General features: G+C 36.7%; 1 protein-coding gene across 6 annotated transcripts in view; it reads left to right on the forward strand.

Moving 5' to 3' along the window:
- Positions 1-25,175, forward strand: part of LOC127807331 (BEACH domain-containing protein B) — a 146,506-nt gene that overhangs the window by 87,753 nt on the left and 33,578 nt on the right. For all 6 annotated transcript variants that reach the window (XM_052345072.1, XM_052345071.1, XM_052345067.1 and 3 more), the window contains 5 exons: positions 2,239-2,500; positions 2,625-2,816; positions 2,891-3,109; positions 3,203-3,379; positions 11,177-11,292. In XM_052345072.1, the coding sequence (XP_052201032.1) occupies positions 2,239-2,500; positions 2,625-2,816; positions 2,891-3,109; positions 3,203-3,379; positions 11,177-11,292 (966 nt within the window). The remainder of the gene's footprint in view (positions 1-2,238; positions 2,501-2,624; positions 2,817-2,890; positions 3,110-3,202; positions 3,380-11,176; positions 11,293-25,175) is intronic.

The following is a 25,175-nucleotide window of genomic DNA, read 5'->3' on the forward strand; positions in this document are numbered from 1 at the left end:
CAAAGTAGTACAGTCCATCCATCGTTCTAGCATTGCCAATCATCCTACCTGATTTTTGGGCCTGAAAAATACTGAGTCTCATAAGGTTGACATGACAGTTTGAATATTGTGATAGTTTGCTAATAGAAGGAAGATTGCAAGTAAGTTGGGGAACATGAAGGACAGATTTAAGCTCAATATTTTTTGAGATTTTAATTAGGCCTTTGCCTGCAATAGGTGAGAAACTACCATCGGCGATCCAAATTTTTTCATGACCAAAACAAGGAGAGTAGGTACTAAACAGATGGGAAATACTTGTCATGTGATCAGAAGCTCCTGAATCAATGATCCTGGTAGCAGATTTAGTAAAACTAGATAAAGCAATGGGATTACCACCTGTATGTGCCAAAGATCCACTAGGAATACCTGATATCGAATTGGTCTTTAGCAATTGTAGAAGTTGATCCACTTGCTCTTTACTGAAACAGCTTATGGTGGCTTCATTTGCTAAACGGGATTCACAACAGGTCCTATCATGTGACTTATTGTACTTACCAGTTGCTGGTTCTCCATGCAGTTTCCAGCAAGTCTCATGGGTATGATAGTGGTTTGTTGCAAAAATCACACTATGCCTGAGGTTTATCACCTTCCCAATGTTGATTTGGGGTATTTTTCTAACTGACATTCGCCTCAGATCCAATAAGGGCTGAATGATCTAATGAGCCACTTTCACTAGTTTTCTTACCCATCATGACATGTCGACAGCTTTCTTCCTTACAAACTTTTGCAAACACCTCGTTGATAGTAGGAAGAGGTGATCATCAAACTCAACTTTTAATCCAGCAAGGAATTTGAAAATACGATTAGCATCAACCATCCTTTTATAGAGGTTGCAATCCTCAACAGACTTCCACTCATAAATCATTAAAAAGATCAAGATCTTGCCACAATCTTTATAAAGAATGGAAATGCCAAGTGACACTATCCTCACCTTGAGTAATCTGAACAAGTTTTAAAGTGAGTTCATATACCTGGGATTGATTGTCAAGATCGGAATACATCTGGGTGACATTATCCGAAAGTTCTTTTGCAGTTGAATAGCACATATAATTGGACTGAATATCTTCTTCCATAGAGTTGACAAGCCATGTCATAATCATGGAATTTTTGGCTTCCCAAGCTGCATATGTGCTATCCTTTGGGTCCAGTTCCTTAACGTATCCTGTCAAGTAACCAATTTTTCCTCGCCCTCTAATGTATATCCTAACAGATTAGGACCAACGTAGAAAATTATCACCATTGAGTTTAATAGTTGTGTACAGCATGGGGTGGGCTTCAGAGATATGTCCGGTTGGTGCAGTTGGAATCTTGATGGTTCTGTTGGGACAGGTAGTGGAATCGGAGCAAATTTCTGACATGGTTACGGAGAATACGAAATGGTGAAGAGAAGGAGAGAGATGAGTAGTGGAATCGGAGCAAATTTCTGACATGGTTACGAAGAATAGGAAACAGTGAAGAGAAGGAGAGAGATAACTGCTAGGGTTCTATTGAGGTTGGATGAATCCTAGCTCTGATACCATGTAAAATTTTTTTATTCTCTCTTTCTCATGCTCTAAATAACTTTACAATAGGATTTATGGTTAATCCCGGAACCCTCCATAAGGTAACTAACTTCAAAGTCAACAACACTTTTAAGGAAACTATACAATCCCTGCTGACTAATAAGGAAACATTATCTGTACAATGAATGTCTATGCAATAGGAAACTGGAATCAAGGATCTGCAGAATTTTCTCTATGCAAAAACTTAGTCAAATAAATCTGCCAGTTATTAGAATGAACTATGAGATTATTTGAGTAGGCTTTACCTAATTTACTCGAGTAAGTTTCCTACTCGAGTAAGCTGTCAAATCTTCAGTTTTTATTTCAACACTGATATTTATTTTGAAAATGGTGGTATATTGACAGTTTTTTTTTAAAGGTGGTAAATTAGTAAAAAAATTCCTAGCAGTAGTACCTATTCAACATATCTACTATACTTGAAATACTACCCAAATGATGTCCCGGCAATGCTAGGGAAATACATCAGCTTGTTTCTTGAATCAAATTTTCTGCATACCTTGCCATGAGCTTAAATTACACAGAAGTCTTCCTTTGATGGCATATTTACATCTCTATGTTGGTTTGTTCTTATTTTTGGTTAAACCATGCAGAATTTGCACCGATTAAAATGTTGTCTTTTCCAAATTGTTTGACCTAGGGATTTTGAGCCCATCAGATTACTCAGCTTGCAGTTTCTGGGAAGACTTTTGGTTGGCCTTCCATCTGAGAGAAAAGGACCAAAATTCTTTAGTATTTCAGTTGGAAGATCCAAATTTCTCTCGGAGAGTCATAGAAAAATAAGCTTAAGGATGCAATCAATTTTCTCTGCCATGTCAGACAGGCTATTCAGATTTCCGCAGACTGATCTTCTATGTGCTAGTTTATTTGATGCTCTCTTAGGTGGTGCTAGCCCAAAGCAGGTGATACATCAAATTTTGAAATCTTGCTTCTTATGTTGAGTGACTGACGACCCTGTTTCTTCAAATATTTATGTATTTCTTTTTTGTGTCTATATTGAACTGATGTTTTTATTGTTGTTTACAGGTTTTACAGAAACATGGCCAGCTTGACAGGCAGAGAAGCAGGGGAAACAATTCTCAGTTTTTTCTTCCTCAGATCTTGGTCCTCATTTTCAAATTCCTGTCTGAATGTGTGGATGTAGCTGCAAGGATAAAAATAATCAACGATTTACTTGAACTTCTTGATTCAAATCCTTCAAACATTGAAGCCCTAATGGTACAATGTTGGATTTTGATGTTCCAGTTCATCCTAAACTACCAAGTTTATATAACTTGAAATATTTTTTGTAGGAATATGGGTGGAATTCCTGGTTAATGGCTTCTACGAGCCTTCGTGCATTGAAAGACTACAAAATTGAGTCACGAGTGCTAGGTGACAGTGAGATAAATGAGCTAAGTTATGTGAGGAATTTATTCTGTGTTGTTCTTTGTTACTATATGCATTCCGTGAAAGGTGGTTGGCAACATCTCGAGGAGACGGTGAATTTTCTACTTCTACAATGCGAACAGGTGTTTTTATTCTCCATGGCAATATAATTATTGGTGATATTTCTGCTTATGAAAGAAGAAAACTTTGCTTTAGCTCGTGTTTTCTCTCCTCAGGGTGGCATCTCATGTAGATATCTGCTTCGTGATATCTATGAGGATTTAATTCGGAGGCTCATTGATTTATCTTCTGAGGGAAATTATTTTTCCTCACAGCCATGTCGAGACAACACATTATATCTTCTCAGACTTCTTGATGAGATGCTTATCTCTGAAATTAGTTACAAACTCCCGGTATCCAAGATGTCTGACTATTTTGACTAATTGCTTTCTTTTCTTTTTGTTTTTGCTGTTGTCCTGTTTGCTTCAATTGTGTTGAAAGCTTTGTTGGTGTGAACCTTTTTTAGTGCAGAAATTGCCAATCTTCTATAAGTACTTTATCTTCTAACTCTCTCTTGACAACAACCCACTAAATGACCACATGTGTAACTAGAAGCTCTTGCAAAAGTTGTCTGTCTCAATGTCATTGTGAATCCCCATTTAGACATTTTCGTTGAGACAAACATACAAATATCAGTCCATGAAACTTGAAAATCATCTCAACCACTTCAATGCCCCTCCTCCTTAATCCCTAAAAAATGTGAATGAAATTTATTTTGCACGTCTAAGAAACTGTGGGTGCATTTAGTTGTGGAAAACATGGATATTATATGGAGAATTCTTCTCCTGAACACAGAAAACTAGAAATCATGTTCAAATGAAAAATACACACACACACACACATAGAAAATGGAAAACTGAACAATAGCCCTTATTGTTTAGTTTGCCAAATTTATATCAACTGTTTCGAGACATCCTTTGAACATTATCATTGTTTCTCACAAATACACAGAGAGAGAGAGAGAGAGAGAGAGAGAGAGAGAATTTTTCACATGTTTTGAAAGTAAAAAAGACGAGTGCCTAGACTAACATAAATCAAAATGAATTATAAAATTGTTGAGTCATAGAATATGTAACTGTAGTCTTATGATATTACTTATGTTATTACCAATAGGAGTTTTAATTGTGTTTTTGTAGTAATCTTCTAATGAAAATTATAACATTGATGGGAATATTCATTATGGATATCAACAATAATACAAATATTAATTTGTACTATCATTATATTATAATATTAGCAATGTTGTAAATATTATTTTGATATATTAATTTTAATTAACATTCTTGATATTTTTTAGTAGAGTAATATCGTTAACATTTTACGAAAATGATATAGTAAATCACAATTATTGGTATTAGTATTTTTAAAATTTATAAAATTGTACAATAGGGTTAAAATTTATTTTCAATACCATTAATGATTATCATTAGTATGTATTCTCAATATCATGAATATTAAATTGAGTAAATTATCTTATAATAATTACATAATTACTAATATCTTAAGATTATAGTAGACAATTATTACATTCAAAAATATTATGTACACAATTTTTTGTACACAGCATATACATGTTTTCTTCTGTTCACTTTTTTTCTTAGTTTGAAGATAAGAAAATAGTTTTCATTATTCAACAATGAATTCATCAATTGTTTTGGAAAGTGAAAGCTGAAGATGGAAAACTTAGATATATTTTTTTGCAAGCAAATACTCCCTACATGTTTCAAGTTCTATTTTATATGAACTTATTTGATGTTCATGGTTTGTTATGTGGAAGCATTTATTTGTTTGGCTTATCTTTTACTTGATTAGATCAAGGGTTTTGACAGATAAATAATCATGAGACCACCTAGAAGGTTTATCCCTTTACAAAGAGAAAAAAAATAAAGAATAAAATCCTAAGCTACCTACAAGAAAATCTCATCTACTTTTCTTGCAATAGATGAACAAAATCCTATTTCCTTAAAGGATCCATTCTTTCCTTTTATATTATTGCTCTTCTGGTTGTACTACTTTTGTTTTATTGTTGTCCTCTTTGATAGATCTTTTTTTTTTTTTGTTTATCAATGAAGAAGAAAGGTAATAAAAACAAGGGATTTGAGCCTAGTGAAATGCATAAAACATGAAAATCAAAAGTTGCTAGTAAATAAGGGAGATTTAAGGTGTAAAGTTATTCAATGAAATTGGGCAAATAAATGTTATGTTTTTGAATCTTAGTTACTCTAATTAAGATAGAAATTACATGTCCTGCATACACATTTATCTGAATATAATAAAGTAAGCTATGAAAATGATGAAAAATAGTGAAGTAGATGGAAGTAATATCCCAATAGAAGCATAGAAATGCATGGGAGAAGAGGATGTTTGTGTCATGACCCCAAGGACATTAGTTGTAATTGTTTCTTGTTTGTATTTTCCCTTATTGTGTAGTGTGTACTTGAGTTGTTAGTTTGTTTGTTTGTTAGTTGGGTAATAACTGCACGGATGTAAACAACTTATAAATAGGTTGTTGAATAGAGAATAAGCATCCATTGATTGAATGAATCCATTATGTTTTCCCTATCATTTCTTATCTTACCCTCTTTTTCGTCTAAACCCTCCCCCATTCTTCTCAATTTCTCCCTCTTTCTGTTCTTTTTTCTCCCTCCATTATGTTCTTTCTTCTTCAGTTTCCTACCAAATTCCATTCTAAACCCTAGGACGATGACATTTGGTATTAGATCCAGTCTACCCTTGGCTGTGATTCTTTCAATTTGGGCAAAAATCTTAAGCAATGAATTTATGGTTTGATCCGAAAGACCAACAATTCTTGGTGTGACTTCGAGTAACGAAATAAGTCTTGCACAAAGCAGGTAAAAAGAGAAAGACTGACGATTCTTGGTGCGACTCTGAGCAACGAAATAGGTCTGGGCGAGTGTGGAACCTTAGTGATTGCAACTGAGATTCTAGCGAGAAGGATGGCACGAAGTGGGTAGGTTCAAGAAGCGATCTTGATTTAAGTTGAGAAAGGTAATCGATCCTCTGTTTTAGGTTGTTGCATTATAAGATTTAAGATAAGTGATCACCAGAGATTGTAGTTCACTATCATTCGTGGTAAGAAGATCAAAAAAGACCCTTGAAGGAAGTGAAATGGTGGAAGGCACAAGAATGAAACAACTTGAGTCAAGAATGGAGGCATTGGAATTGGGGATGTTGCGGACTCTGGAGGCTTTGAACCGTAGTAGGGAGGACATCTCGACCATCAGGGAGAATGTGCGAGAGGATCTTACTAAATCTCGAGAAAGTATGCAAAAGGAATTGGAGAGGCACCGGGAGACGATGGATCAATTTAACTAGAAAATAGACAATATGTTCAACATGCTGTCAACATTATTGCCTCAATTCTATTTACCAACAAATTTCTCACCGAGGACAGTTGCCTATCCAACCTTGCCTAGTGATGGAATTCTTCCCCGAGCTACAGGATTAGAATCCCCAATGAGGTCTATTCTTGATCAAATCCGATTCGGTGATGACAATTTCCCTAGAGTTTCAAGAGTGTAGCAGACTATGGAGCCTCCAATCTTAGACCCAACAGTTCCGGTAAGAGGTAATTATCAACCCTCTACTTACAATCCCGTTCCAAGACTAGAAATACTAGTTTTTGAAGGATTGAAACCGAGGTGGTGGATTTGTTGATGTGAGAGATTTTTCCAATTTTACAATGTAGCAAAGGGGCAGAAAATCAATTTGGAAACAACCTATCTTAATGATATGGTTGATTCATGGTATCAAGGCTGGCTTCAAACGAGAAAACTTGAGGTTAGTTGGGCTAAATTTGTAGAAGCCCTGTGTGAATGCTTTGGGGAGAATTCTATGATGAATGTGATTTTAGAATTTAATAAGTTGAGACAAGAAAGATCAGTGGTTGACTATCAAATTTGGTTTGAGGAGTTAAGGTCCCTAATGTGGAGTTCACAACTAGCACTATCGGAGCAATATTTTGTGTCCAGCTTCATTAGCGGGCTTAAGAAGGAGTTTAGGCTGATAGTCAAGATGATGCAGCTTGCGACAATGAAGCAGGCTGCTGAGAAGGCAAAGTTACAGGAGCTTGCATGGGAAGCGATTTTCAATAAGAACACGATCACAACAGTAACTCAGCCTATGTTCTGTCAACCATTGGAGGGGAATCAAGTAGATGTGAATTCTAAAGTTTACCCAAGCCCTAACGCAGCCAACTCAACTGCTATGGAGTGGAGAAGGAAATTAGGCTTATATTATAAATGTGGAGATAAATTTAGCCTCGGCCCCCAATGTTAAGGATAGTCATTGAACATGGAAGGAGTGGAGATCGAATACGAAGGAGAAGATCCAACGGGAATTGGGTGATGAAGGAGGCATAGTTGTAATAAGTTCCTTAAGAAAAAGAAACCTCTCAGGAAGGGGGGAATTGTCATGACCCCAAGGACATTAGTTGTAATTGTTTCTTGTTTGTATTTTCCCTTAGTGTGTAGTGTGTACTTGAATTGTTAGTTTTGTTAGTTGGGTAATAACTGCATGGATGTAAACAGCCTATGAATAGGCTGTTGAATTGAGAATAGGCATCTATTAATTGAATGAATCTATTCTGTTTTTCCCCTCAATTCTTAACTTCCCCTCTATTTCGACTGAATCCTCCCCCTTTCTTCTCAATTTCTCCCTCTTTCTGTTCTTCTCCCTCCATTCTGTTATTTCTTCTTCAATTTCCTCCAAAATCCCATTCTAAACCCTAGGAAAACCTAGGGCCATGATAGTTTGGTTCACAAAATTATTTAATGTGGTCCTTGAATAATATAGGATGTCAAACGAGTGAAGATAGAGCATTTTAGTGCCCATATATAAAACTGAAAGAGACATTCAAAGTCGCGAAAATTATAGAGGTTAAACTAATGAGCCACACCATTACACTTGGGAGAGTAATTAAGCAAAGGTTGAGGAGAGAAGCTAAGGTCTTTGTAAGCCAATTTGGTTTTATCCTAGTAGGTCAACAATAGAAGCTATCTACTTATTAAGAAGCATAACAAGAAGGTCCAAAATAAATAGAAGATTTGAATATCATATATTATGGACTTGGAAAAAGCTTATGACAGAGTCCATAGAGAAGTCTTTTTGGAAAGTGTTAAAGAAGAAAGAAATCTAATTGCTTATAAATGAGTTATTAAGGACATGTATCATCAAGCTAAAACTTGTGTTACGAGTTTTGGAGGAGATACTAAGGCTTTTCCATTTATAGTTGTATTACATCAAGGATCTAATTTAACATTTACCTCTCTACTCTTGTGATGAATGGACTCACAAAGCACATTCAAGAAAGAAGTTCCTTCTTGCATGCTATTTGCAAACAATATTGTCTTGGTAGATGGACAGGAGAAGACAAATAATAAACTTGAATTATGGGTGAACATCTTACCTTAATGCCAAATGTGCAAAATATGATTGTAGTTTTGATGGGAATGTTATAGCAGATTTGGGACCATGCAAGAAAAAATAAGAAACTAGATCATACTTAATAAGGTTGTATTGATTTCTGTCAAGAATAAGATTTGAGAGTCACACTTAAGATGGTTTGGATATATGTGAGAAGTAGATCGATAGACGCAGTTGTGAGGCAAGAGGATGAAATGGAGGAAGTATGTAGCAAAAGAGGGGGGAAAAGACCAATGAATTCTTGGTGGGAATGACTTAAACAAGAGATAATGCCCTTATAGATGATATGGCCATGATAGAGATGGTTGAAATTGTCGACCATAGGTTGACTCTTGACCTATACTTCACCCATATTTTTCTTTAAATCCTCAATCAACTTGCAGGGAGATAAAATACTTGTGGAGAGATAGCTTATGTTTACAATTATCTTCTCCTTCTATTGTATAGAGTTCACTCACTTTTATGGTGAAATAAAATTGATAAGCATATATAAACATTGTATCAGCTATGTGATGGAACACGACTATACCAATTATTTTCATTCACCACCATTTTATGAAACTTTCCAATATGAAAATAGTGTTGGAACTTTGTCTCATTCCCTGTCTAGAGGGTTGCATTAGGAACGATATCCATAAAATTTTGTCACATTGTTCTTTTGCATGGATTTATATTGTCAATGTAACTTTTAGAAATCAATTGATATTATGAATGTTGTGCCATTGACCCTAAGTTAAGATAAGGTGCAATTAATGATGATGGTGACAAATGAACATTATATACTAAAAAATGAGTGTTCTTGGCGCACAACTTGAATGTATGAGTATCTATAGTTGAGGATGAGCCTGGTCCTACGTGATTGGAAAGTCACATGTAGGACCAGGCTCATCCTCAACTATAGATACTCATACATGATAGGAAAAATACTAAAATCCAATAATATAGGAATGAAGAGAAACAATGCACAAATTATAATATTTATGGACAGAATGTATTGATTGTAATAAAACAATATGATTACTAGTGATTTAATCTTCTCTCTTCTTTTCCCTGGATTGAAATGAATTTATGATTTTATTTGTGCTGTAATAAAAGTTGTTGAATTGTTAGCTGTCCTCTCATTTAAAAAAGGTTAAACTGGTAGATAGAGAGTTAACTTATCTTTTATATTATTATTTTTACTCTCAACAAAGCCTCTCGTGTGTGGCTAGGTTTCATTACATAACTAGTTCAAACACGTACTACTATTTAAATATTGGGTTAGCAATGAGGTTTGAACTTTGGACCTTTGCTTGCTCTTATACCTTGTTGAATTGTTAACCACTATCTCATTTTCAAGCTTAAACTGGTACATAGAAAGTTAACTTATCTTTTATATTATTATTTTTACTCTCAACAAAAGTGAATAAAAACAAGTCTTCTTAGATATTGCTAACAAGTGCGGAAACAACTTGTTAACTTGGAACTGTTTTTTAGGGCTTCAGTAAGTTTCATTATCTTCTGCAAAAAGGAATGAAAATTTGCTCCTCCACTATTAATTAAATGGAAAAGAAATTCTATTTTATTCCTTTCCTCTATATATAGATGTATGGATATATTTAAGCGGGTATACTGACTATAGTTTATGTTTTATATGTCATGATACAGCATGTGGAAGATAAACTAATTGATAGTATTTCCAAAACATCTCTGTTCATTTTTTTGCCTTTGGAAGGGAAAACAAGTACTTAATAATTAGGACATTTTTTTATTTATTTCATATCCTGTTTGTATAGAGAGAGTTTTCCAGGATCCAGAAAATAATTTTAAAATTTTCCCAAAAAATAAATATTGCTGCCAAACTTTTATTTTCCCCAATCATTTCCTGCATCTTGTTCCTCCTTTCGAGAACACAGTAACATCTCTTTGGCATTACATCAAACACATCCATCTCAGTTTTACTTCCAGAATAGTAACCCTCCTTTCCATATGAGTTCCTTAAATTTTTCTATGGCTAGAATATTTTCAACAAAAGTTGAAAGAGGTCTTACATCTCAAATATTAATACACTTGTCAGAGCAGCACAAGAGGAGAATAGTGGCCATGCACACCTGGATTGACAGTTGTGTAGTTAGTCCAAATAATAATCTGCCAGTAAACTGATCCTAATTGGAAAATAAAATTTGAGGCATTGATATAAAATATCTGAATGAATTAAATAGTTTTATTGTCATTTGCAGTAGCCTCCAGCAATTATTAATCACTGTTTCATAAGAGAAATTCTGGATTCCACTGGTATGGCAATGTAACATCTATCTTTTATCCCTTACTCTGCATAGATAATTTGATTGAACTTTTGCTTGGATCTTTGTAGTTTGTGAGCCTATTCCTGATGTGGTTTGGTAAATGAAATTATTTTCTTTTTGTTTGTTGCCAAGCAAATTGTCAGGTTTTTCATCATCTATGTCCCTATATTGGTTTGATATTTTTCTTCCACTCATTAAGATGAATGGACCTTTCTATTTCTGTGGTCTAAAGTAATTGGTTTTAGGTATTACTTATGTTAGTGATACATGATAATATTTTCTGCTGCTATGACATTACCTTGTCTATTGTCTTGCGTCCACCATAGACAAACTTATTTATCTTCTGCCTCTCGTTCCTAATTTTTATTTAATTTCTTTGTTTTTTTTTTTTGGGGGGGGGGGGGGGGGGTGATCTGACAGTTTCCTACAAGTAGCTCAGATCTCGCTCCAGATTTCCTGGAATTAGTAAGTTACAAAGATCTAGACTCTGCCTTATATGAGGCCTTACAAGGAGAATCTGCTGATGTCATGTCTAGGTATGGCTAACTTAGACTTAACTTTTCATATCTGAAGGTATTGCTGATAGTTTTATTGTTCCACAGGGTATTTGTTGTGTGTGAAGGTTCTCATTTGATTTTTTTATTCAATTTGGATTTGGTTGTTTGACAGTCATTGTGGAAACCTAAAATATCCAACCGTCAAGTGTAAAAAATTTATTTTCTGTTTAGATAAATTATATTGTATTAAAAAATAGAGCTAGGATGCATTGTGGATCAATGGAGACCTTTTCTTTTCTTTTCTTTTCTTTTTTTTTTTGTTAACTAAATGCAATAAAGACCTACTTGTTGTCTTCAGGGAAGTCAAGCATGGTGCCATGCTTGCGTTGTTCATCACACTGACATATGTGGTACTAAGGCGCTAGCTCATAGGTGTCCATAAATCTGTGTAAAGTATTGCAGGGTTCATTTTCTTTCTGTTTTTAGCTCTTTCCTTTTGGCGATAATCAGACCAAAAAAGTTAAACATCCCAATTCCTGAAGTTCTCCATTTCCTAACAGATGAGGTTTTCTAATGATATGGTTAGTCCAAAAATTTTGAATAAATTATTTTGTTCTTGATGAACATAAATGCTATAACCTCTGAAATTATAAAATTGTGGGTTTTAGGTGTCATCTCTTTGTATACTAACAAAAATAAGATACTAAGCCTAAATCCCACTAGTGGAAGTTACTTAGATTCTAGCTCACCAATCATCTATACCCATGAACATATGTTGTAAGGTCATTATAATTCATGCCATGCCTAAGAGTTTCTCACTATGTTTTTCTTGCTCTCTCTCTACCTCTTTTGTTATAAACTTCTTTCATTCCATCCACTCTCTCCTCATGATCATTAATCTTTTTTTTTTACCTTGCTAAATTTTCTAAATTGTGTTTCATGCTCTTATCCTCTAAACGAGCCACTCAATTTATATTTTGGATAACTTCATTTCTAATTCTCCCTTTTTCCTTGTATGGTTGCACATTCACCATAACATCTTCATTTCAATCATGCTTATATTTTGTGAATGCACTGCTTTTGTTAAAAAAAAAAAAAAGAAAAGAAAAGAAAGGGAAGCGGTATTCCCGTATGAATTTATTGATATGAGCAAAAATATTTATACAAGAGATACTCTAAGAATTCTCCTAGACTACTTCCCTATTATCTAGATTTTCTTATATCTAGGACTAGATTACAACACTATTTAAATTTACAACAGAGAGATAAAACAAAAAGATAAAATAAAAGATAAAACAGATAAATAAAACACTAAATTTTAATTATCTTCAAATCTCCTTGTCTTGAAAGACTCATTAGCTTGAAAGATTTCTTTATTCTTGAACACTCCCTTTCAAGTTGGTGAATGGATATCTACCATTCCTAACTTACTTACTAACTTCTCAAAGCGCTTAATGGGTAATCCTTTAGTAAGGATGTCTGCTACCTATTGATTAGATGAAACATAGGAAATGTGTAACAATCCAGATTTCAATTTTTTTTTAATAAAATGCTTGCCAATCTCAATGTGCTTGGTTTAGTTATGTTGTACAGAGTTATGGGCAATATTTATTGCTGATTGGTTATCACATAATAGCTCAATGGGGTGTTGTATTTGAATCTTCAAGTCTTCAAGAATTATCTTTAGCCACAAAAGTTCACACATACCAAAGGCCATAACCTTGAATTCAGCCTCAGCACTTGATCTTGCTACCACCCCTTGTTTTTTACTCTTTCAAGACACCAAATTACCTCCTAAGAACACACAATATCCAGCTGTGGATCGTCCATCCACTAGATAGCTTCCATAATCTGCATCAGTGCAACCTTGAACCGTTAGATTAGCTCCTAGTACAAACAGTATATCTTTTCCTGGTGTAGCCTTTAGATAATGAAGAATTCTTCTTACTGCCTGCATGTGTTCCTCATTGGGGCTATGCATGAATTGACTTAATAGGCTGACTCTAAATGCTATGTCTAGCCTAGTATGTGAGAGGTATATCAACTTACCCACCAATCTTTCTAACTACCCTTTATCTATTGCTTCTCCAGATTGTTTACCTTGTTGTGCAATAGAGCAAGATGCACCTCCTCTTGGATGGTCTTTAGGAACTCTTTCAACCTGTTTATCTCCTCTTTATTGAGCTAGTTGAGATCTGCTCCAGAACTGGTTATTACTTCCTTTTCTGATTCTTTCTCTTGCTCCTTGTTTGAAAGATAACTTAGTGGATAGTTTTGTGGATTACCTTAAGTTCTCATATTCCAAAACCCACCAATTCGGTTGAGAACTGCCTCCTTCCCATGTAAGTTGAAGCACGTCTCTTTGGTGTGCCAGGGTTTGTTGTAGTAAGTGCACCACTGTCATTCATGTCCGGAAGCCTTGGTTCGGGCTGCTGGTGGTTTCCATGTTTTTCGTCCTACTCCTTCCTTAGTATTGGATAGGAGTGTTGACCCTTTCATGTTAGATCCACTAAGCATTGCACCTCTCCTATTTTCTTCACTCCTCACAATAGCAAACACTTCATTTAAATTAGGCAGATTATCTTTACCAAGAACTTGTATACAAACCTAATCAAACTCGGGATTTAAGCATGCTAGGAACTCCACTATTCGGTCTCTTTCAAGGATTCGGTTGAGGGTGGTAGTGTCTTTTTTGCATACCATCTTAATAGCTTGATATTGGTTAAACTCTAACCATAGGCCTCTCATCAGATTGTAATACTCGATGACAAACAATTGGCCTTGTTTTGCAACATTACTCTTTATTTTGACATCAAAAATCACTGAGGCATCTTTGACTTTGAGTAAGTTTGCTGAATAGTCTCCCAAATCTCTCGGGTAGTGTTGAGGAACATAAAGTTCCGATTGATTTCAGGCTGCATCGCACTCCACAACTATGAGATGATGCATGAATCTTCGACATCCCAAGCATTAAAGCTGGGATCTTCTTCTGTTGGGGAATTGTCGGTGAGATGATTGCCTTTTCCTCGTCCTTTGAGTAGAGTTTTGATCAACTGAGACCATTGAAGGAAATTCCGACCATCCAATCGATAGGACTGATGAACTGTTCGTAAGTCACCAAGAAAAGAGGACTGATCCACTAAAATTCCTTCCCCAGTGGTGATGGTTGGAGTGGAGGAGTGTTCGTCTGAGGGTTCTGACATGGCTGCCAACGAGAAACGACACAAAGGAGGCTGCAGGAGTTTGCAGGAGTTTTTGATCTAATTGATATAATGGTTTGGCAGTTATAGGAACATTGAAGAATAGCTGTGGCAGAAGAGCAAGGCAGATTGGCAGTGTGGCGGGAACCTTGTGCAATGAAGGCACATTGAACACAAGAATTTAAACACCAGGAATGGGCTAAATAGATGTCAAAGGTCCAATCTGGAGCAATCGAAAGCGAAAGGGTGGCAGAGACGCAGTCACGCATTGGCGCGTGAGGTCGGAGGTAGGTCTCCGGTGGTCAGCCGATCTGATGACGGCGAACTCGATGGTAGTGGCGGTGCAGGTAGACAATGGCCGGACAATGATGTTCTGACTTGGACAAAAGCGGTGATGAGAGAGGAAAAAAAAGGATTTTTAGGGTTCTTCTCATCAGTGCAATTAAGGCACTCAAACATCGAAATGAAGGCCCTAGGGTTTACTGTATCAGCCTATTAACGAGGCTTTGATACCATGTAAAAAAAAAAAAAGGAGAAAGGGAAGCGGTATTCCTATATGATTTTATTGATATCAGCAAAAATATTTATATAAGAGATACCCTAAGAATTCTCCGAGATTATATCCCTATTATCTAGATTTTCTTATATCTAGGACTAGATTACAACACTATTTAAACTTACAACAAAGAGATAAAACAAAAAGATAAAATAAAAGATAAAACAGATAAATAAAACACTAAACTCTAATTATCTAATTATCTCCAAGTCTTCTTATCTTTAAAGACTCATTGGCTTGAAAGACTTCTTTATTCTTCAACAACTTTACTACCCCATTCAATTCTAGAAGCACTTTTCTATAATCATTCAATATCCTTTTTGCTTTTTCTTTGCACAGTTGATTAGAGATATCTAAACTGATATTTTCTTGGATTAATTTGATATTCAAGTCTCACCATAATATTATCCACACTCAAATTTTTCCTAAAATTATATTCCATATATTTGGTTTTTCTTATGTAACACTTAAAGCCTTTGGATCCCTATATACCTTTAGTTTAGTATTTCTGCCTTCTTTTTGTCTCATCCACCATGACAGTGTAATATGCAAATAACATGCTCCAAGGTATCTCTTTTTGGATGTGTTCATCAGTTCATCATTAGAGGAAAGAGATAAGAGCCAAACACATAGGGCCTGTTTGGTATTTCTGTGTTGTGTTGTAGCTACTATGTTGTGATGTACTTTATTGTGCTATTCTGTAAAAGTAATGTTGATAAAGTAGTGTTTGGTAGTTTAGTGTGGTGCTATGCTTATTAATATTAAGAGCAAGTGATAAGTGTTTGGTCAATATTTTATTATTGTGTTGTAGATCTGTAAAATGACTAAAAAGGACACTAGGTTATTAAATAGCTAGTTGGGAACGCGCATAATGATGAAGAGAGAGAATGGTTTTAGAAGTAAATAGCCTATTAATGATTAAAAGTCCATTAAAAGCTTCTATGCTTATTATAAAAACTTGGGGGCGCTTGCTTTTTCTAAGCAGCTTAACCTGCTTTTTGGGAAGAAGCAACTGTGCTTTAAAAGCAAAGTTGTATTTCACCAAACACCACATTTTTAAAAAAATTGATTAAAAGCTGTTGTGTTTAAGAAGCACAACAATGCCAAACAGGCTCATAGTCTTGTTATAATCTAATTGTAATTGGAAAAATCTCAATATCTGTTTGACAAGTTGTAACATATGTTTCTACTCCTTGATACATGTCTTTAATGATTTGTAAGTAAGCAATTTGGACTCCCTTCTCCTCAAAAATCCTCTAAAAGACTTATCTAGAAACTGTTGCTAGTTTTTTCTAAATCTATGAACACCAAAAGTAATTTTTGTTGTTTATCTTTGGACTTCTCCATTGGCCCCTCAGGAAGTAAATAGTTTCAATTGTTGACTTACCCGGCATGAAATCAATTTAATGTTTAGTCATATTGGTTTATCTTCCTAAACTTTGCTTAATCAATCTCTCATAAAGTTTAATGTGGCTCATTAGCTTCTCTCTTTGTAATTTCAACAACTCAGAATATCTGCTTTATTCTTATAAATAGGCAGTAAAATACTCTTTCGCCATTTGCCAGGCATCCTTCTCTATTTATGAATCACATTGAATTAGTTTTGTTAACTATAAAATGCATTCTTCTCCCATACATTTCCATGCTTATACTGGGACCATTTGTTATCTTTTCCATTTCTCGTTTCACCTCTTTTAGACAATATATCTATAGAATATGTAATGTGTACCTTTCTCAAAATTATTAGGATATTCCAACATAATATTTATTTCTCTACATTCATTAAGTAGCTTTGAGATATCTTGTTGATTGGCCCCTCATTTACCAATACCTCTTGGTCTTTTTCTTTTATGCACTTCTCTTGGTTCAAATTTCGTGTGCTTCTGTCTCTTTCTTTGGCCAACTTATACATGTATATCTCTCTCTCTCTTTTTTTTACAATGTATGTTTTTACTTTGTTGCACTGACAACCTACATTTGGTGTTGAATTTTTTTATACCTCCTTGCTCCACTACTATGATTCTTAAATGCAATAAACACAAAAGTTGAATTTGTAGCTGTTCCATCTTTTAAGCACCCCAAATTAAACCGAGTTGGGAAATAGTGTTAGTTCTCTCACTTTTAGGAACAAATCTTTCTTAAACTTTTGGTGCAAGATTATTTAGCAGGTGAATTCCCCTCTATTAATATATGGCATCAAGGGATGTGTTTCCCGTACATCTCATGATAATTTGGCAACAAAATTTCATTGAGATGGAGCCAAGAAACATTTAAAAAGAGAGGTTCCTTGAGATAGATATTGGTAACTTGTTGAGAAAATAATTTTTAGTTCTCGTAATGATTTATCATTTATTAAAATTTACATTCAAGCATTTGGCCTCTGATAAGCTTTCTTGCTCTCTGAAGAAATTAATAGTAGTTTATTAACAATTTTTGAAATTTTCTGTTTGTGCAAACTTGCTTACATCTTTCTTTGGAGAAATTTCTAACCTTCTAAGAGAGAAGATATCATTGTTTTTAACTTCATACCCAATCTGTCAATGGAAGCTAAAACTGTCACTTTGATTGCTACCAAAGATGGGGTACACATATAAAATGTTGATCTAGATATGAATAAATGTGCAAAATTATTCTTTACCTAGGTCTTACAAAGTAATATTTCATTCTTGGGAAAATGTTATGAGGTGACTGATATACTACTATTTTGTGTTTTTATTTATACAGTCCTTAGTGTTGGTTATCTTATTTATGCTGCCTATGTTTGCTTCTAGCTCTCATTATTTAATTGTCACATTACTGTTGTCTATATTCTTGTCCTAATCTTTATTCTCCTGGCCCTTCTTATTCCCTTTTTTTTGCTGATTAGTTTAAGAAGGGCATGACTATCATACTCTCAGTGCAGTTTTGCTTGCAAAGTTCTAGAGATAGACTTTTCCTGTTCTTTTGGCAATTAAGTTTTTATTGATTTGTATGGTGCTGCTTAATTTAATCAAGGTAAAAGTGACTGACACTATTCTCAAAGTTGTAACCAGTATCTGAGGAAGTACCAGGAACTGTTTGGTACTTGTAATCTCAGAGAAGCACATAAACAACAACATATTGAGCCTTAACCCAATAGGTATTAAGTGAATTCTAACTTGCTAATCATTTCTATCTATAATCATGTCTTCTATAGGTTCCTTATAACTCATATGATACTTAAAAGAGTCTTGCACCAAGGTTTTTTCTTTTGTTTTTTGTTTTTATTGGTCCTGCTCTACCTCTTTTGCTGAAAACGTGTTCTATATCGCCCACTCTCATCGCATAAGCCTCTATTGATCTTCTCAAATGAGCAAACCATCTTAATCATATCTCACGCATCTTATCTTGCATAGGAGTCACTTTCATCTTATTACAAATAACTTCATTTATAATCTTGCATGGCCACATATCCATTATAACATCCTCATCTGCATCACGTTCACATTTTGCACGTGCTAGTGCTTTATCTGCCAATATTTTATGTCATACAACAAAGTTGGTCTTATAGTTCCCTTATGAATTCTTGCTATCACATAAACGTTCAATGCACTTTTCATTTTCTCATCTTAGTTCTATGGATAACATCCCCATTAATCTCTTCCATCCTTTTGGATGACTAATCCAAGATATCTGAACTATCTTTATCTTTTCTTAGGGTGACTTGATCTTCAAGTTCACCATAACATTATCCACACTTGTATTTTTATTGAACTTACATTCTTTATGTTATGTTTTCAATTTGTTTAACTTAAAACCTCTAGATTCTGAAGTGTCACTTAGAATTCAAGCATTCTTTTGTCTTACCCACCAAGACAATGTCATCCATTACTAGGAAAAAAAGATGAGGGTTCAATGCAGATCCTTGGTATAATCAAATTGTAATTGGAAAAGCCCAAGTATTTCAGTCCATATTTTGATACGTGGCTTTGCTCCATGACACGTCCTTAATAACTTGCATATAAGCAATTCATACCCTTTTCTCCTCTAAATCTTCCATAAGGCTTTTCTAGGGACTTTGTCTTAAAACTTTTTCTAAATCTATGAAAACCATATGCATGTCCTTTTCCTTATCTGTTTTTTGTTGGGTGCTCGTAAGTACATAGCTCCCATTCTCAACCTACCTGACATGAAACCAAATTGGTTTTCAAACTCCTTGGTTTCTCTTCATAACCTTTGCTCAATTTCACTCCCTCCCAAATTTCTAAAAGTGGCACATTAGCTTGACCACTATATAATTTTAATAGCTTTGAACATCTTATATATATGTAAGTAGGCTATAAATTGCTATTCATCCACTCATCCAACATTGTTTTGATTCAAGGATTCCATTAAATAATTTCATTAACCAAAATGCCCTCTTCTCCCATGCATTTCCACACTTCTACCAGAATATTATCCGCTCCAATTGCTTTACTATTCTTCATATTTTTCGGGACTTGCTTTATTTCATTTGGATATATACGATATAGAACATGAAATTCTTATCTTCTTCAAAGTTATTAAGATGCCTCAACATAGCACTTGTTTTTCCACCTTGATTGAATAACTTCAAGACATACTCCTTCCATTTCTAGTACTTTTTGGTTTACATCTTTTATACATTTTAGTTGGATCAAATCCCTTGTTTTTCTTTCTCTTACCTTAGCTAGTTTATATATATATATATATATATATCTTTCCGCATATTTTGTGCCAAGTTGTTGGTAGACAATTTCATAAGCTTCCCTAACTGCTTTCTTTGCTTCATTTATTACCAAAATGTACCTCTTTAGACTTCCTTCATTATGGCATGTATGTAAAATCTTGTAGCAAGTTCTTTAAGTTTTGATTTTTTCCTCTACCTTTCATTTCACCACCAAGACTCTTTTATGATTTGAGAACTCTTTTTTCTGTATTCCAAATAACAGTAGCAATTTCAATCCAAATTTGGTTAGCCTTCTACAATCCAATCTATTCTTCCACATACTTTTTCCTTGAAGATAGCTGTTCTCCTTCACCTTTTAAGTCCCAACATTTGATTCTTGGGACTCTCAAAGAATATGCACTAGAAAATTTATGTCAAAGGAATTATCTATTTGACAGGTTGACATGCTTATGCATGTAACAAAAAACTTGAAACTATTAGCTTTTGGATTTTTGAAATTTTAGTTCAAACACGGTAATCACTTGTGTAAAGACCCAATAATTGTAGATGACTCCTATTGTTGGAAGGGACATCATTACTGCCCATGTTTGAGAACTTCAAAATTACAAAACTAAATCTAATAAAGAAACTGGTATTTCTGTGATTTGCTGGGCATGGTTGCGTGCATTTAAGAGGCTGGGTCCTCATTGACCATTCTCGGTGTTGGAAGCAGTGGTTTTCTCGGTCATATTTTGAAATTCCAATTTCCCGCCTAGCGCTGTTTGAAGTTTGCGTTAGCGGCTGGTTTCGCCAGATCTCGCGACTGGCTTTGGGGGTTTGTCCTCTCTCTGGGATCCCTCCCAAGGATTATTTATTGCGATTTCTAAGCAAGGGGTCCCTGTTTGCAAGGTGTCTCTGGTAAGTGAGGGTGTCGGAGTCCTAGAATCTGGGTCTGATCGTTGCTCTTACCCATCTCATCAGATGGGTAGGAAGAAGGTGAAGGAAGTAGTAAGGGCGGTTGGACCTTCGATTGAGGAGGTTATGAAAACGTTCAAGATTAAGCTGTCAGACAGCATACTGATGGAGCCATGTGCGAATGGAAAGGATAAGGTGCCGATGGAGGTTTAGATTCCTCAGGAAGGGAAGATGAAGGAGACGGTCTCAAATGTTGCTGAAATCAGAGCCTCCCCAGTTAAATCTGAGGGCCAAGGTCGGGTTTGTGTGGAGGAGCAAAGGCTGCCTAGCGAAGGGTCTCAAACAGGTAAGGAAGCCTCGGCCCAAGATCCTCTGTTTGCCCCTGTTTTTGTCATGAGCCCTGGTTTTGAGTCTAATGTTGTGCAGAAAGACGCCGATGCTGTGAAGCCCTCAAAAATGGCTCCATGGGTGGGTCTTTTCAAGGATAAAAGGAAGCTAGACCAGGGGCATATGCTGAAAGTGATTGAAGATGATCAGGAGGCGGTGACTCTTGGAGCATCGGAGGTGTACGCTGTGAAAGAGACTTGGGGGTCTTGCTTGGTTGGCTAATTTCCAGGCAAGTCGGCTCTCTTGAAATTGTGTGAAGGATGGAATGTCAGGTACCAATACTTCCCGCATGCTAGTGGATGGCTGGTTTTCAAGTTTGCGGATGATGAATCGAGGGATAAGGTTCTTAAAGGGGGACTATATTTTGTATTTGGGAGACCTCTTATGCTTAAGATCATTCCAAACTGCTTTGAGTTTGATCAGGCTAGCTTAAGCTTGGTCTCGGTTTGGATTAATCTTCCTGGGCTTCCGATTGAGTGTTGGCATCCGATTGCTTTGAGTAAGATTGTGTCGAAGGTGGGTAAACCCATTGCAACAGATAAGATGATTGCTACACTGGAGAAAGTCTCCTTTGCTAGGGTGCTTGTGGAGCTTGATGCTACAAGGGAGTTAATTCGAAATGTCCAAATAATTATGCCAACTGGGAAGACTTGAGAACAATGTGTCACCTATGAATTTGAGCCCAAATTTTGTGTAGAGTGCAAGGTGCTGGGCCACTCAAAGGGGTCCTGTAAGGGCAAGGAACAGATTCCGTAGGAGAGGGAGAAGGAATCGAGTCTTGGTGGTAAGGAGGAAGCCCAGAAGGCTCCTGGTAAGATGAATGATGTGGGGATTTTGGTTCATCAAAAGTAGTCAGGGTCAGAGAAGCAAAACCTCAACGGTAGTGAGCCAAAGCCCAGCAACCATTCTGGAAATGTGGTTCGTTCTAGGTATGAGAAGCTAAAGGGCTCTTCTGATACTCAGCTAAGTGCAATGGTAGATCCTATTGTGGACAAGGAGGGTCCATTTCAGATGGTCACATACAAGAAGAAGTAGAGGGCTGATGTGGAGGAGGGGGATTACAGCAAGTCGGTAGTCTCCAAGAAGGAGATTAGTAGTAAACCTCAAGGTGAGTCTTTGAAAATGAGTCATGCACGAAGGCGGGAGAATCCACCAATAAAATCTGACAGATCGAAGGGCGGTTTAGCCCTTCCTTCACATCCATGAAGATCTCCAGCTGGAACATCAGGGGTTTTAATATGCCCCTGAAGCAAAATGGGGTGCGAAGCTTCTTGAAGCTGCATCATGTGGACATTATCGGTGTTTTGGAAACCAAGCTCAACCACGAGAAACTTTCGCGTGTTATCAAGTATAAGTTTCAGGGTTGGGAGCAGGTGAATAATTTTGACTCGCATAGGGGCGGGCGAATTTTGATCCTTTGGAACCCGATGACGGTGGACGTGATGCCCGTGAAGATTACGCCTCAAGTCATTCATTGTAGGGTTAAATGTAAGGTTTCTTCTGTTGTGTTTCGGTTAAGTTATATTTATGCCTTTCTCACGGTCACAAGCAGGAGGCAACTTTGGAACAATCTTTCTGATTTTGCTCGGCATTGTGAGGGGCCTTGGATGATCTTAGGGGACTATAATTGTGTGATGAAGGACAATGAAAGGATTAATGGGTGTGCAGTTAATTTCTATGAGATTAAAGACTTCCTGGAGTGTTATATGTTGGCTGGTTTATTAGACATGGTTTCTTTTGGCTGTTTCTTTACTTGGACAAACAACTCAGTTTGCTCCAAGCTGGATAGGGTGCTCACTAACAATAGCTGGTGGATACAAGGGTTTGAAGGCCAGGCCATGTTCTTGCCCTCAGGATGTTTATCGGACCACTCTCCGGCTGTGGTTTCTCTTTTCCATTAGAGGAGTGTTCCCAGAAGGTCCTTTAAGTTTTTTAATATGTGGGCTGAACATAATCAGTTCCTTATCATTGTTCGTGAATTATGGGAGGTTGATTCTTATGGGTCTAGCCAGTTCATGTTTTGCAGGAAGCTGAAGTAGCTTAAGGGGCCTCTTAAGGTGCTGAATGCTAAGCATTTTAGCCACATCTCTGTGAGGGATGATATGGCTAAGAAGGAGCTGGAGGAGGCCCATCTTGTTGTTCAAAGTCACCTGCTTTATGTGGAAGCCCAAAGTAATGTGGCTAAGCTTCGTAAGAGGGTCTTTTTCTTGTTTGATGCTGGAAGAATGTTTTACTGGCAGAAAGCTAAATGTGAGTACTTGAGGCTGAGTGATAGAAGAACTAGGTTCTTTCATGATATCATGAAGAGAAATGCTAGGCGTAATTTTATTCCCATGGTCCTTAAGTCAGATGGTGAGCCCACATCGTTCTTAGAGCAGGTTGCCGAGGAGTTCATTAGGTACTATGAGGATCTGTTGGGGTCATGCTCCCCATGTGAGCCTGTTTCCATGGATATCCTTTGTTCAGGGCCTTTGGTTTCCCATATGCAAGTTGACAGTATGATTGGTTTCCCGTCAAATCAAGAGATTAAGCTGGCCATCTTTGATATTGGGGAAGACAAAGCTCCTGGGCCAGATGGGTTCTTTTCCTGTGTTTTTCAAGAAAGCGTGGAGCATTGTCGGACATCAGTTTTGCCAAGCGGTTAAGGAATTCTTTAGCTCGGGCTCACTGTTAAAACAGATCAACCATACAGCTATTGTGCTGGTGCCTTGGCTATGGCTGATTATAAGCCTATATCTTGTTGCAACGTTCTCTACAAAGTTATATCTAAGATCTTGGCATCAAGGATGGTCCCGGTTCTCAGTTCCATTGTTGACCAGGCTCAAGCTGCCTTTGTTGAAGATAGAAGCATTGCAGATAATGTTCGCCTTGTTTAGGAATTACTGCGAAAGTATTTCCGTAAGAGGATTTCTCCTAGATGCATCCTTAAAGTGGATTTAAGCAAGGCGTATGACTTTGTTAATTGGAGTTTTATTAGGCAGGTGATGGGGGGCCTTGGCTTTCACTCGCGGTTTGTTGGGTGGGTCATGGAATGCATTACTTCTCCTTCATATTCGATTGTGGTCAATGGTGCCTTGTGCGGGTTTTTTAAAGGGGCTAAGGGGTTTCGGTAGGGAGATCATATATCGCCTTTCATTTTTGTTTTATGCGTGGAATATCTTTTTAGAGTGTTGAATTGTGTTACCCGGCAGCCAGATTTTAACTTCCATCCCAAGTGCAACAAGCTCAGTATTTCTCACCTTATTTTTGCGGACGATATTATGCTCATGTCTGGGGGGGATCCCATTTCTGTTTCGATGCTTATGTGTTGCCTTAATGATTTTGCTGCTATATCTGGTTTGTCTGCTAATTTGAGGGAGTCTAGGGTTTTTACTGCAGGGGTCCAAGGTGGGAGTATGCAGGATATCCTTAGTATTATAGGCTTCCAAAGAGGCAGTATGCCCTTCCGATACTTGGGGCTTCCTCTTGCGGCTCAGAAGCTAAGAGTGAGCTTTTATGCGTCTCTTATTGACAAAATTTTGAATTGTATCGGTTCATGGACAGCTTCTTCATTATCATATGCTGGGAGAACCGAACTTATTCAGGTTGTCCTTCAAGGGACCGAATGTTATTGGCTTTCGATCCTCAATGTTCCTGGTGTTGTGATTGATAATATAGCCTGGTTGTGTAGGCTCTTCTTATGGAATTCTAAGCTCTCATTGGTTCCTTAGAGGTCTGTGTGCATGTCGAAGACTGAAGGTGGCCTGGGTCTTAGAGATCTTAGAAGCTGGAACACTGGGCTACTATCCAAGTTATTATGGAACATTCACTCCAAGAAGGACTCTCTTTGGGTGAAATGTATAGGCCATCAGTATTTAGGGGCAACATCCATATGGGAGAGGGAGCGCAGAGAGGATGATTCCTCTTTATTCAAAAAGTTGTTGAGTATCAGGGACACTCTTTTACAGGATGGAGGTTCCCTCAATGGTGCATTGTCTATTTTTGAAGGGTGGAAGAAAAGTGGGTCCTTTAGCACCAAGGCAACGTATGAACATTTTAGGCCCAAGGGGCAGAGAGCTATGTGGGCTTCGGTGGTGTGGAAGTCCAACCTTATTCCCAAACATGCTTTCATTTTGTGGCTGTGTGCCAAAGCGAAAATTCTCACGAAGGATAAGCTTTTGTTCCTTGATATCGATCGTTCATACTGTATGTGTGGCGGTGCTGATGAGTCCGTGGGTCA

This window comes from Diospyros lotus, chromosome 8 (genome assembly GCF_014633365.1).
Source record: "Diospyros lotus cultivar Yz01 chromosome 8, ASM1463336v1, whole genome shotgun sequence".
NCBI lineage: Eukaryota > Viridiplantae > Streptophyta > Magnoliopsida > Ericales > Ebenaceae > Diospyros > Diospyros lotus.